This window comes from Eleutherodactylus coqui, chromosome 7, assembly GCF_035609145.1.
Source record: "Eleutherodactylus coqui strain aEleCoq1 chromosome 7, aEleCoq1.hap1, whole genome shotgun sequence".
Classification (NCBI taxonomy): Eukaryota; Metazoa; Chordata; class Amphibia; order Anura; family Eleutherodactylidae; genus Eleutherodactylus; species Eleutherodactylus coqui.
The window spans coordinates 18,156,224-18,171,176 of record NC_089843.1 but is presented as its reverse complement, the minus strand read 5'-3'; the positions used below and the strand labels follow the sequence as shown (position 1 = coordinate 18,171,176).

Here is a 14,953-nt window from a genome sequence, read left to right as displayed (position 1 = left end):
CCTTAATGACTAAGGATGGGCACTCTCCCATGCAAGAAGACTATTTGAGGCAGTGGGTTTCCTGAACAAAGTTGATTGAAGGGACCCTTCAGAGGTCTTAAATATCCGAATGTCCAAAAAGGTGATAGAATGAGTTTGAATCTCCATAGTCAATTTTTAAGTTTATGGAGTTTTGATTTAGTATATTGACAAATTCGATGAAGGATTCCTAAACAGGGTAACTAATACACTGTTAGCATCTAGCCTCCAACCCTGTCCTCTTTCCCCTCCCCTACCTAATTCATCTCCCGTTACGTATAAGTAACACCTTATACTGCCTCAACATCCACTGTAGACTCCTACATGGTTTTCCTTTACCATATTACCTCAAACCGGCCCTACCGGTGACCTTTTTGATCCCACTAGCCCATTTTCAGCCTCTTTTCTCTTTTTGGATATCCTCCTCGTCCTAAGAATCCCTATTTTGCACTCTGGGGAACCCCCATCCATCATCTTTTTCGCTTTGTGCTTGTCATGTACCAAGGATGTATGTGGGTTTGATGTACTACCATATCATTGACCTTTGCCTTGCTACATTAAGATGACTAATATTCTGATATGGGTCATATTATGATTTGGACATTCAGCAACATAGTACTGAGCCCATCGGACCTCTATCTCCACCCATGCACTGTAAGTTGATGCATTGAACTGCACCTTACTTACCTTAGATATACAGGACCATGCGGGATAATCCTTGGCTCCCCTTAAAATTACATGTGATTCTGCACGGCGTAAATGAACTGAGACAAACACATGAGTTTACTTTATTATCATACATTCAGTGCATATACCCCATCTAGGGTCGCTCTTATTATCAGGGATTCCATGTCCCAAAATATTATTTATTTGGCTCAATAAGATGACACAGGTCTACTACCGGGTATATTGCACCATTACTTCTGTTACAAGATCCACCAGTATAACACGTCATTACAGGCGGGGCCTTGTATCAGGATGGATGCCACGCTCCCAGCCATCGCTTGGCCACGCCCCATTATGTCATAGTGGGCATGTCTATCGAGGGCTGGGATATACAGCCTTCAACTGAACTTACCACATTCCGGCGCAGCGTCCACAACTCAGGACTTGTGATCGCTATTATAACGATCTCATAAAGCCACCCTACTTTATTTTAGTTCCCGAATATGACATATTGCAGTGTCTACAACGTCATCACGGAGCCATGTGACCGCTCCTGATCACATGACCCTATTGCATACTGTTACATTCACCGGCAGGCATATTAGCACTTTCTGCTTAGGTTAAGCAGCGCTGCTGATTAGAGCCACCTGATTGGCTCTTTGGCACCACGTGACTACACAGCGTGCACGCGGATTACCTTCAGCAGCTGTGCACTACACACTACAGTTAAGCAGACGTGCACTACACACTACACTTAAGCAGCACGGGGTTAGGGTTTAGGGTTAGGTTTAGGGTTAGGTGTAGGGTTAGTTTTAGGGTTTAGGTTTAGGGTTAGGTTTAGGATTGGGGTAAGGGTTGGGGTTAGGGTTAAAGGGGTTGTCCCGCGCCGAAACGGGTTTTTTTTTTTTTTAACCCCCCCCCCCCCCGTTCGGCGCGAGACAACCCCGATGCAGGGGTTAAAAAAACAACCCGCACAGCGCTTACCTGAATCCCGGCGGTCCGGCGTCTTCATACTTACCTGCTGAAGATGGCCGCCGGGATCCTCTGTCTCCGTGGACCGCAGGGCTTCTGTGCGGTCCATTGCCGATTCCAGCCTCCTGATTGGCTGGAATCGGCACGTGACGGGGCGGAGCTACACGGAGCCGGCATTCTACACGAGCGGCCCCATAGAAGACTGCAGAAGACCCGGACTGCGCAAGCGCGGCTAATTTGGCCATCGGAGGGCGAAAATTAGTCGGCACCATGGAGACGAGGACGCCAGCAACGGAGCAGGTAAGTATAAAACTTTTTATAACTTCTGTATGGCTCATAATTAATGCACAATGTACATTACAAAGTGCATTATTATGGCCATACAGAAGTGTATAGACCCACTTGCTGCCGCGGGACAACCCCTTTAAGTTTAGCTAACCCTAAACCTAACCCTAAACCTAACCCCATGCTGCTTAACTGTAGTGTGTAGTGCACAGCTGCTGAAGGCAATCCGCGTGCACGCTGTGTAGTCACGTGGTGCCGAAGAGCCAATCAGGTGGCTCTAATCAGCAGCGCTGCTTAACCTAAGCAGAAAGTGCTAATATGCCACCGGCAGGGCTCGTATACGGCGGTTTCACGCCAGATTACTGACGTGATTACGTCATTACGAAGTCATGTTACCGCGCCCGGTCACATGACCTTATATGGATGCACACACAATTACCGGCAGGGCTTCTATACGGCGGCTTCATGCCAGAGCAGTGACGTCATCATGTCGGTCACGTGACCGAGTTTGATCACGTGACAACGCCCACATCATACACAGCCGCACCCCCAAGCCCTGCGCAACTTAAGAACATCTCTCTAGATCGGTATAGAAATAATAAGATGAGGTAGGCACATTTACATCCTCTATTATCAAGGATGTCTACAAACACCCCATTTAGCATGATCGCTGATCACAACACTTGCTCTGATGACATCCCGCCCCAAGTGGGCGGAGCTACCAAACTAATTATCTTCCATTGGCCTAAAGGGCACATACCCCCAGTAGGGGAGGGCCTACACCACTATATCAACTCCAACTAGACACAGAGCTCATTCATAGCCGCCAGCCTACCACAGAGGCTGGTGCTGCTGCTGTTTATTATTTTGTTCCTGCTATTTCTGGGGGGGAAACTGGGTTTATTTTTCTACTGTAACCTAGTGTTAGGATTGACTATCTCCTCTCTCATGTGGCTACCTCCACACTTAGGAGTCCACTAGATCAACTTGATTATTCGCACTACTTTGTCTTTTTTGGTTCCTGATGAAGCTACTTGATGTGTAGCGGAAACGCGTTGAACCTGTGAACCTGTTTTGAATCTTTTTGAATCTAATTTTCTTCTTGTTGGTATGTTCACAAGAAGTTAAGTGATCTTGTGTCACCTGTGACGGCAGCTCTGAGATTTATTTGCCCGACATATACATCTTTATCTGAGAGACCTGTCCTCAGCTTTGTGTGTATGTCCATGGTTGGTGACATATTAGACAGCGGATTCTACAGGGAGAACTGTGCACTGAACTTTGGAGCACCTACTTTTCTTCTCCGATTTACTTACAAGCTGTCTTCCTATTAGGAATTTTATGCGAGCTAGGAGCATTACTTTCTTCAAGCTGACCCCTGAGTTGTTCCCAGCTATTAACAAACATCTGATAGGCGCTGGGAAATAGGGTTTACTTACCTGATACGGTTGTTCCATGAACCTTGTCCCAGGAGTGGTCTTTTTTCAGCCTTACACTCCCCGATTTATTACTGGGGACTTTTCCTAAAGACTGTATATTTGTGTGTCTGTGTCTTTCTAGGATTTGCCAAAAAATCCTTTTTAGTTTTTACTTGAAATAAAAGTTACGTTTTAAGAGGTATAAGCTGAACCCTTTCTGTGACAAGCAGCAGTAATTGAACATTCCATTAATCCTGAATGGTGAATCCAGTTAAAAAAAAAGTAAATGCAATTTTTGTAAATCTTGCTTCTGGAAAAAAGTGGAATAAAAAGCAATCAGAATGTTAGATGTTCCCAAAAATGGGGTAAATGAAGACTAGAGCTCATCCTGCAGAAAAGAAGCCCTCGTTGAAATTTTCTGGCTCCTGAAATTCTGTGACAGAAAAGCAAATATTTAAAAAAAAAAAAACCTGCATAAACAACGTATCGCCAGAAATGTGTTGATCTAATGAATACTTTTATTATGTTACTTATTTTGCACACTGAACGTCGTGAAAATGAAATCCAAAAAACAAAATGGAGGAATTGTGATTTTTATTTCCCCAATCCCCCTAAAAAAATTATCAAAACTTATACATTATATGTACATCAAAATGATGTAATTAAAAACACAACTTTTCACTCAAAAACAAGCCCTCATATGGGTGTGCAGATGGAAAAATTAAAAACTTATGGCTCTAAGAATGCAATGATGAAAAAAAAAAAAAACAAGTTGGTAATAAAGGTGCAAACAGGCGTCGTCACTAAAGGGTTAATAGTCCTATAATTTATCGAGCTCTCTCAGACAAAGTATTATGTTATAAAGGTTAAATGCAATTAAAGCCATTGTGGGGAATGGTGCCCACTCTGAGTCCTTGGTCAGACGACCGTTTTTTTGCCGCGATTTGCGGATCGCATGACGGATGTGCATCCGCAAATCGCGTGACCGGGGGCAACGATTCACTGAAAAATCTGCAGCTAGCAGCATTTTCGGCGAAACAGGCCAGACACGAGGAATCGCAGATCGCGCCTGTCATTCAATAGCTGAGAGCTGCCCCTGATTGGTCCTTGCGCTGAGCCAATCAGAGGCAACACTCACTCACCCATTCAGAGGCAGCCCATTCAGCAGGTGGGGATTTTAAATCCCCGGCTGCTGAAAACTACACAGAGCAGTTCAGGAGAACTGCCGGCCGTGGCTGAACTCCGGCTGCAGGGACAAGGTGAGTATATATATTTTTTTTATTTTTACACATTTTAGGATGATTTTCAGGGAAGGGCTTATATTTTTAAGCCCTTCCCAAAAATTCATCCCACGCTCGCCGGCAGCCCATTGCTTTCAATGGGCGAACATCGTTCTTCTCTGCCACAGCTGTTACAGCTGTGGCAGAGGAGAATGATCTTTGTAGTATATGTTCTCAATGGGGTCGGCGCTGCTGCCGCCGGCCCCATTGAGCGCATATATAGAACACAAGGAATCGCAGATAGGCGCGATTCCTCGTGTCCTATAATTTATCGGACATCCGCATAAAAAGCGGCCATGTGACCGATCCCATTGCGAAGCAATGGTTCTATTTATGCACAGATCGCATGCGCAAATTGCACGGAAAAACGCCTGTCTGACCGAGGCCTAAAGGTGCATTTAGACTGAATGATTATCATTCACAAAATCATTCAAACAAGCAAAACTGAATGATAATCGAGCCAACGACTGAACGGCGAACCAGAATCATGAGGTTCTTTGTTCAGTTGCAGCCGACATAAAAATCAGCGCCAGCTTGTGCCCCTGTCGGGCAATTTATACGCTGATCGTTCACAGATGAAAGTGAAACACTGGCAAATTTGAATGAAGCAGCAGCATTCCACAAGTAAAGCACCAATGGTGCGAGGCATACAGGGCATGCAAAGATCAAAGAGGACCCGACCCCTAGGATCCAAGGAATACTTCATGGAATAGGTAGATCAGGCAGCATAGCCAAGTCTTTGAAAAATCAAAATTATTCTCCTCTATTGCTTTTAAAATACAGAAAAAATGCAACGTTTCAACTCCTCAAGGGTCTTTGTCAAGGACCTCTGAGGGGTTGAAGCGTATAATTTTTTCTGTATTTGGAAGCAATAAAGGAATAATTTTGGATGCAGTGATTTTCCAAAGACTTCTCTATGCTGCCTGATCTACCGATTCCATGAATGTGAAACACTGAACAATAAGTGAATCTTGCAATCTGAACAGGCGGCTCATGTGCGGACATCATCAGCTCATTCACTTGAGCAGATGAGACTCGTGAGGTTCTCCTTGTGTCTATAAGGGCCATTAGTTTGATGCCAAGTGTTTCCGGTGTACATTCCCCTCATGTTAACCTCTTGCTGTGCCGTCTGCTCTTCATTTACGGTGCTGTAAAATGTAATCAAAGGATACCGGGCAGAGAAATCTTCTCACCATTGGATAGACGATGAAGCCAAGAGACTTACTAAAATAATTTCTCTACTGAAGTTCAGCTCTACTGTGACATTTGTATCTCACTCACCCCAGAGAGAATTTCTGCAGCTTAGCCCGCCTCCTAAAAAGGTTGGCGCATCTTTTATTCCACCTTCCTGTTTACTAAGACTGATGTGAGAAACATTTGTTTTAGTGAATTTGGCCTAATGGATTAAAAAAGGAAGCAGATGGAATGATTTCCACCAAATTTACTAAAAGGCGCACAGTTCTGTCATGTTTTTACCTGACTGGCAGACAGTGAGAATCTTCATCTGATATGACCAGGCGTAGAGTAGCACTTTGCATGAGCATTAACACAACTGTCCATTTCCATCACACCGTGCTGTGAAATCCCACCTCTACTTGTGGGGGATTTTAGTTAACCTATATCAGATAATTTTCAGCCTCTGTTCCTGTCTGCAGGTTAGTATATCCATAGTATGCAATATTCTTACCTGTTATATTGGACACTTCACCCTCTGAACACGGGACACAGTCATAGCAGCAGACGTGATATCCTCCATTAGGACGTTTTCTGTATCCTGGAGAACATCGATCGTTACAGCGAGACTGCGGCTCCTTGAGGAGAAGAAATATGAACTGAAATACAGGGTGGACCAAAGGTATGGAGGCACCTGAATTAACGGAAAACAGTAGATGGGGGAAGCGGGAAGGGGGCAAATCTGAGAGGGGCGATGCCAAACATAGTTGCCATTTTGAAAGCAGCCATCTTGGAACCAAGCCAATGTTTTCAAATTGAAAGTAGTGCATGTGATATATGTGATATATGTATCTGATAGAGAATTTTATGGGAAACCCAAATCTATATTTAAGTGCCATGTATCTTTTTTCCTGTAACACCTCAGCAGAAATACTTGGACAGGCATCCAGGCAGGGGCGTAACTATAGGGGGTGCAGGGGATGCGGTTGCACCCGGGCCCAGGAGCCTTAGGGGGCCCATAAGGCCACTTTTCTCCATATTGGAAGCCCAGTACTATGAAAAAAGCATTATAGTTAGGGGCCCTGTTACAGATTTTGCATCGGGGCCCAGAAGCTTCAAGCTTTGCCTCTGCATCCAGGATTGGGGTTCTGTGCTCCCCAGGGATCAGCACAATCTCTGCCCTCTCCTCGTGTGTAAATCTCACAGCCATATCTATCTGTAGCAAAGAGAAAATTGGTAATAACTTTGGCAGGAATAAAGCTCCATCACATTAAATTTGGATCCCTCATTCTCTACCACTAGTCATCAGTTAGTATCATGTGTGTAACTGTGCATGTACACACCAAAACATAGGCCTGGATGGCCAACTTCCAAAAGCCTATGTAAAGATTAATCAGCACCACCAAAACCCTATTAAAACCTAATCTATAGCCTCCCCAACATGTTTCGCCTTGCAGAGTCCTCAGGGGGAACAACAACCATCGCTGTAGTGGGCCGAGCGCTGAAGTGATAACTCTTAAATAGTAAAGAGGCGGCACAATCTTTTGAGTAGCCAATCTAGACCAGAGACAAGGCAGCAGCAAATAATGATGTGAGAAAATCTTGACAGACGGTGAATGGTGCTATAGTTTAACCAATCCCATATCGGTGGCTCCACCAATCAGAGTGTTTTGCCAGAGCATGCCCAGTGGAGAACAGGGGCGGCTATCTCAATAGAGCTTGTGCAGACACTTAGAAAAATAAATGAATGTTGTCCCCTTCTTATAAAGGACTCACAAGTTATGTCCCTTTTTCATAGCCTGCTTATAATATTTTTTATATTGGAAATGTTGTTTTTTCTTGCAATGTTATAGTTGAAGTGTCGTGCCGGAGGAAGTAGTTTATAAATGTGCCTATAGTAAGGTGGTGGTAATTTACAAAAGAAAAAATGCTCCTGTCTGAGTGGGTCTGTGTGACTGGTGTGCATGGTGTATGTGTATGGCTGGAGGCTTCTGTTTCTCCAAGTCTATTTCCAGTATCAGTCCTCCAACTTAGTCTGTCTCAATAGGCAGGGCATTCCTTTCACCTTATTGACTTAAGCTACTGTCTGTACCATAGACTATTACTTTTTTGGAGAGAGTGATGATTTTTTCACTCATCTCTTTATTTTTCCTGCCAGTCACCCTTCTCTATTTTGAAGTGTAGTTACAGTGTTTTATTCGCTCTTTTACACGAGGAAGTAATGCTTATTCCACTTGCCTTATTCCTTTTGTCTGTGGAGAGAATAGTTATGCATGCGCTCCATAGCTATACTAGTGCATCCTGAATTCTGTTCAGCTTAGTAGAATTTCTCCTGGTTAGGCCAAACCAGTTTCATACACGCTGTCATAAACAAAGGCTATATTCAGAAAGTGACATTTGTTAGGTGGTCTCAGAACACCAGAAATGGGATTAATCTTTAAGTAAAGTAACTAGGGGGTAGGAACTGTGTTTATGGGTTTCTGCAACTATGCAGAGGCCTAAGGGCTTCTACCCAGAAGCTTTTTCTTAATGCTGCGATATCGCTGCATTTTTTTCAATGGGACATTCTTATGTTAAAATTGCATTTCACAAAAATCACAAAAGCACAAATTTGCAATTTTTGTGCAATGAATTTAACATTAGAAGTCCCATTGAAAAAAACTCAGCAATATCACAGCGTTAAAAAAAATGCTAGTGGGTAGAAGCTCTGAGGGTGAATTGGAGTAGAACACTGAGATATCCCTTCTCCAGATAATACACTCTGTATTAGAGGCGTCGGGGGCGGCCTATTATAAGTAGGGGGGAGCTGTAGTGGCCCAGAATATCTATTCCTGGTCTCTTCCATAAGTGCCATACATATCATGTCTTTAGAGTGTATGCACTTTGTAAACTGCCTTGTCTTTGTTATGTGTACTGCTCAGCTGCAGCAAGTAAGAGGTTAATGTCTGCTTGAGACTGGGAGATGTCTGTATCAATCATTGCCCTGTCCCGTGGTATGAGTGAGATTAAAAATGTGAGTGATTTAGGTGTGATTGAAGTCTATTCTTCTGGGTTCCTGAGAGTGCCAGCCTTATGAGGGTACCTTCAAAACTCATGTGGTAAAGATGGAAGAAGAAGAGCAGTTTCCTGAGGATGATATGCCTGGAACCGTCTAAGAGAGAAAGAAAGAGAGTTTGAGAGTGAGTGTGAATAAGAAAAGGCCAGGATCACCATGTAGAGGTACTGCCTTACTTGAGTGTCTGTGGAGCGACCCTACCCCTCGTCCTTCTCTGGAGAGTTCCTCTGCCAAGAGCGGTTCCTGACAGATAACTTGGACTGCAGGACCAATGTCATCCTGTGCTTCCTCCCTGACCTCCAATCTACAGTTTTGCCTGCATGGCCATCTTTTAAATTTGTGCCTTGTACCAAGTTTTCTGCAAGTAAAGTTTGCCAGGCCCTGACCATTCCCAGGGACCTAAGGTACTTAAAGTTACATAGTTGTGGAATCTTTTCTTTCTTATGCCAAAGTCCTATTACAGTGGTAAGGGAAAAGTGGCGTCACCCTTGACAACCTGTTATATATTTATTTGTTTATTGGTCATTTCTATTAAGGGGTGTCCTGGGAGAGGCCTAGTGGTGCCTGAAGTCACGTGTTATCCCTCCAGGAAGGAGTCTGGTAAATGCCACCATGACAAGTGCTGATCTTACCCTCCCAGCTCCTCCAAATGAGTCTCTTGTCTCGAGTGGACCCTCTGGGTCACCACAAAAAAGCAACATATAATAGGTATTACCATGTTCATAACGATCCAAGTAACAAAGATAGTTTGTTATGGTGAACACTGTAAAAATAATTTTAAAAAGTAATGTCAGAATTGTTGGGTTTTTTTGTTCACTTTCCAAAAAAATGTAATAAGAAGCATTTTAACAGTCACATGTCCCTCAAACTGGTACCAATAAAAACTACAACTCTTTCTCAAAATACAAGTCCTGTCACAGCTCCGCTGCCAGGAAAATAAAAATGTTCTGGGTCTCAAAATGCGGCGATGCAGATTCAATTCTTTTTCTTTAAAACACCCTGTCACCATCTGTTTACACCCCTATCTGAGGGCAGCATAAAGTAGTGACATGAACACTTATTACAGTAATGTGTCTGCTCTGTGAATCTCTGCAGGAGTTTGGGAGAAACCTACATTTTATAAAAGCGGCACATACACAGAGGACTGGTTGAATTAGTCCTGAATATTCATGAGCTGGAGGCTAATCCCACCCCCTCGCCAATGACTGACTGCTGTCAGAGTCCTTTCAAAAACATGCTTTTATTGTGATAACATAGTAAAACATAAAGGTATCTGTAAACACCTGGTATCTCAGTAATCGTGCTGATCCAGATAAGAAAGACATCACGTTCTTTTTTACAGAATGGTGAACAATGTAAGAACAAAACCACAAAACATTTTTGTAACTTCTGGCTGTTCTTTACATCTCTACCCCCCCCCCCCCCCCGAAAAAAATGTAATAAAAGTTCTACAACACAATTATATTTACCGCAGAGAGCAGTTATTAAAATATACAACTCTCCACACCCCCCCCCCCCCAAAAAAAATGGCTATGTCTTATGGCTTTGTCAACCAGTTATGGCTCTAGCAATGGAATATTGAAAAGTGCTTTTTCGTTAAGGCAGAAAAGAGGCTGGGCACTGAGGGGTTAAATTTATCAACACACTTACTGTCACTTTGAAAAATGTATGTGATACAGATTTAGGGCTTTTACCAACTAGTGTTTTTTTTTTTTTTTAACGCTGCAATATTGCTGCATTCTGGAACCGCATAACACAAAAATCGCAAGTTTATGCTTTTGCGATTTCTGTGCGATGCGATTTTAACATTCGAATGTCTCATTGAAAAAAAAACAGCGATATTGCAGCATTAACAAAAACGCTAGTGGGTGAAATCCCTTATTAGTATTCTGAGGCAAAAATGTAATAAAGACTAAGTGAAAAAAAATCGTCAAATTACAAAAAGAAAAGTACAAGCAGTTCCAGAAGAAGGATCAGCGACTGCTTAGGGCCCTCTTATACAGGATGACGTGTCGGTGTAGGGGCCCAACAGCACCCCCCAGCTTCTGCACAGGAACGCTCCTTGCTTAGTGAATGGAGGTGGAGAGCCCGCCCACCTCCATCCACAATAATCAGCCAGTCGTCCATAGATAACTAACCGCACATTTGTTGTTCTGTTTTCTGCTTGCAGAAATTGACAAATGACAATTCATCTGCTTCTTGTTCATCGTCAAATCAGGCGAGGCATGAATTTACTGAATTTACACTGAATGATAATCCTCTAGATTCCCAATGGATGCAGAAATCTGATGATATATCGGCCTATGTAAAAGGGCCCTTACAGAGGAGCTTAGTATGAGCTGTGATGGCCAGTTCCACTTACTTGGCCTTTTTTCCATGTGATAGAATATTTGAATCTTATCTGCTGATTCCCTTCTGATGTTTTCTCCATGATGGTTATGGGTTTGCTTGTGAAGAGAAACGTCTCGCTGATCTTGGTTTTGTGCAGAATCCAGTTTACTATGCACAACTGACAGCGCACTTGACCTTTGTCATTAAAGGTGATCTCCTCTCCATCGGGATCTATGTAATTGACGTATTTCATGTATTTGTTAAACTGCAAAAAAGGGATAAAGATGTTGTAACACCCGAATGCGCTTACAGTTGGTATGGCCGGAGGCCTTTACTTGTCACTGTGACGCCACACTGTATTTGGACACTCTGGATGATGATGACGCAGAAATATTGGAGACCAGTCCAGTATAGCTTAATAAACTGAGAGTGAGCAGTTTTACTAACTTTGGTATTGGCAAAAAACAGGTTAACTTTACAACTTCCTGTGGAGGTCTTTATCTCTGGTGAACAGGGACGCAATAAGACAGGCAAGATACAATAAGATACATTTGATGATTTGCTGGTTTTCACCGCTCTCTCTATTATTTAACCGAAGACTGATTTAGTAGACAAATTTCCCCACAAGTGAAATTAGATGAGCAAATTTAAGTTTGCTTTAACTGAAGGTCTATTTGTGAAGTGGAGAGAATAGTGACTATATGCTAATCCTGGCTTTGATTTCACTGGGTAGCTGTAACTTGCTGCTTCATAAAGATGTGCCTCGGAAAGGGTCTTCTGGAACTCTGCTGTAGAATAACAAGGGAGTGGGTTGTTCACCACACTCTACCTTGGCTAGGAATAACTTACTGAATACTCCTCCTCGCTGACTACAAAAACTGCAAACTCCTCCTTAATCTCTCCTGGCTGAGTCTGCTAACTGCTCTGCATCACTTCCTTTTATCCCTTTATCTCTACCTGCCCACTTGCACAGGGACTTGTATGTTTTCTGCCTTTGGGACTTTGCAGCAGTGAGATTAAACCTGAATTTCAGCCAATGACTAGCTAGCTGACGTCAGTGATGAGCTCTAGCAGAAGGGGAGACACAGGGTCTCTTCCACAGACGGCACCTTCTGTATCCAGGGAAGGCATACAGACAGGTGAGACAGGACAAGTGTGCTGCTATTGTCCTGTAGTGCCAGATGGGCCACTACAATGTGAAATTTTGTACAACACTATTTACTATATGATTGACTATAGCTAGTATCACAGACAGACCTCTGGACTAAGAATGAACCCACAACATCACTGTTGGATTTGGCTTAGGCCGCAGTCAGATGACTGATTTTTTTTAGCGCATGTATAGGTGCGATTAAAGATAAACTCTATTTGAACTAATGCTTTCCAATGAAAGTGGTCACATATACGATTTTTACATGTGCAAAAAAATCGCACCTGCAAAAGATAGGACAGTGTTTAAAATCGCACATCACGTGTAAAAAACACTTGACCATAGCAAAAAATCACACATAAATCACACATAAATAGTGCAATCGGTATCCCCTGCTGTGGCTGTGACAGCTGCAACAGGGGATTCCTTTATGTGAAATCCCTGGATGCTGTCACATTCATTGAATGGCCGAGCACTGCTTCTGATTGGGCACAGTGCTCAGCCAAACAGATGCAGCTCTTTCAGGAGGCAGTTATTTTTTAATCCCCAAGCAGAAGAGATGCTGAAGAAGACTGCCTGGGACCTGAAAGAAGACGAGCCAGAGATGGCAGCACTTCAAAGGTGATGTATTAGTATTCTTTTTTCTGCAGCAAGGTATTTTTTCAGAGTAGGGCTTATATTTCAAGCCCCTTCCCCCTGAAAATCCTCCTGAAGGGGGTTGCCTACATCCTATCGCTTTCAATGGGGTGGCAGCAGCACCAGCCCCATTGAAAGCAATGGAATAGCATCGCACTCCTCTGCCACAGCTGTAATAGCTGTGGCAGGGGATTCCTTCATGCCCGCGGGGAGTCCCCTTATCACTGAAGACTGTTTTACTGTGAGAAAGGTCAGATTGGTAAGTTTGCGCTTCTATAAGAACCAATGGTTTCCTACAAAAGCGTTTACATGAAGGAGTTTTTGGAAGCGCAAAATACTTGCAGCTAACTAAGATAGGACATGCAAGTGCTGTGCGCGTATATAAGGACTGTGGTGCGAAAAAAGAGAGGACCTGACCTACCTTAGGTGTGCTTCCATAGACTCCTACAGGAGCAGGATAACATGCACCACACACCTCAGATTGCGTGGACAGGCTAATTCAAATAGTTGGAATCCACCCGTTCACACGATCTTTAGTGCAGTATAGACGCAATCTTTTCATGCACCTATACTGCGCACAGACAGCACTCATGGGAACGAGCCCTAACCATGTGATAGGGTGGGCTAATTACATCCAAGATCACATAGATCAAGATCTAATTCTTATTTTGGTCCTATTTTCTCGTAAGAAGCTCCTAGGGAGAGAATATGATCATCATGTTTTGGCGCACAGTTTTACCAATCTATTCATACTAAACATGAGGGTCGTATCTTACTAAGTTAGGCTGATGTTGGGTTGAGGGGTTCCCTGGATAGGTAATCAATATGAGAAATGGAAAAACCCTTTATGGCTCTGAAGATTACTATCAATATAAGCATATAATAGTTGAAATGTACTTTATTTATACCTCTTCCAGTATCTATAGGGTATCCAGTATAGTGAATGTATCTATTGGAGGGTCACCTGTTGTATGTTTATTTTACTGCTTTACGCATTATTTTGATATATAGCTCATCTACAATGTGCTTCATTCGCTGTTGGTTCCCTTTAGGGTACCGTCACACTTGTGATCGCGATATCGCTGCATTTTTTAATGCAATTGTCAATAGGACATTCTAATGTTAAAAACGCTTTGCACAAAAATTGAGTGTTTGTGCTTTGCGATTTTTGTGCGATGCATTTTTAACATTTGAAAGTCCTATTGATAGTCTCATGCTGTAATATCACGATTAGAGATGAGCGAGCACCAAAATGCTCGGGTGCTCGTTACTGGGGACGAACTTTTCGCGATGCTCGAGGGTTCGTTTCGAGTAACGAACCCCATTGAAGTCAATGGGCGACCCGAGCATTTTTGTATTTCGCCGATGCTCGCTAAGGTTTCCTTGTGTGAAAATCTGGGCAATTCAAGAAAGTGATGGGAACGACACAGCAACGGATAGGGCAGGCGAGGGGCTACATGTTGGGCTGCATCTCAAGTTCACAGGTCCCACTATTAAGCCACAATAGCGGCAAGAGTGGGCCCCCCCCCTCCCAACAACTTTTACTTCTGAAAAGCCCTTATTAGCATGGCATACCTTTGATAAGCACCACACTACCTCCAACAAAGCACAATCACTGCCTGCATGACACTCCACTGCTACTTCTCCTGGGTTACATGCTGCCCAACCGCCCCCCCCTCCCCCCCACAGCGCACACCAAAGTGTCCCTGCGCAGCCTTCAGCTGCCCTCATGCCACACCGCCCTCATGTCTATTTAGAAGTGCGTCTGCCAGAGGAAAAGCAGGCACACACTGCAGAGGGTTGGCATGGCTAGGCAGCGACCCTCTTTAAAAGGGGCGGGGCGATAGCCCACAATGCTGTACAGAAGCAATGAGAAATAGAATCCTGTGCCACCGCCATCAGGAGCTGCACACGTGGGCATAGCAATGGGGAACCTATGTGCCACACACTATTCATTCTGTCAAGGTGT

At 43.5% G+C, this 14,953-nt stretch overlaps 1 protein-coding gene across 1 annotated transcript in view; it reads right to left on the bottom strand.

Annotated features, from left to right (window-relative positions):
• The window catches only part of LOC136573423 (vomeronasal type-2 receptor 26-like), a 128,676-nt gene that overhangs the window by 31,861 nt on the left and 81,862 nt on the right, over nt 1-14,953 (bottom strand). Inside the window, exons 4-5 of the mRNA XM_066574715.1 lie at nt 11,230-11,463; nt 6,327-6,471 (exon numbers count right to left, since the gene is read on the bottom strand). Of these exons, the coding sequence (XP_066430812.1) occupies nt 6,327-6,471; nt 11,230-11,463 (379 nt within the window). The remainder of the gene's footprint in view (nt 1-6,326; nt 6,472-11,229; nt 11,464-14,953) is intronic.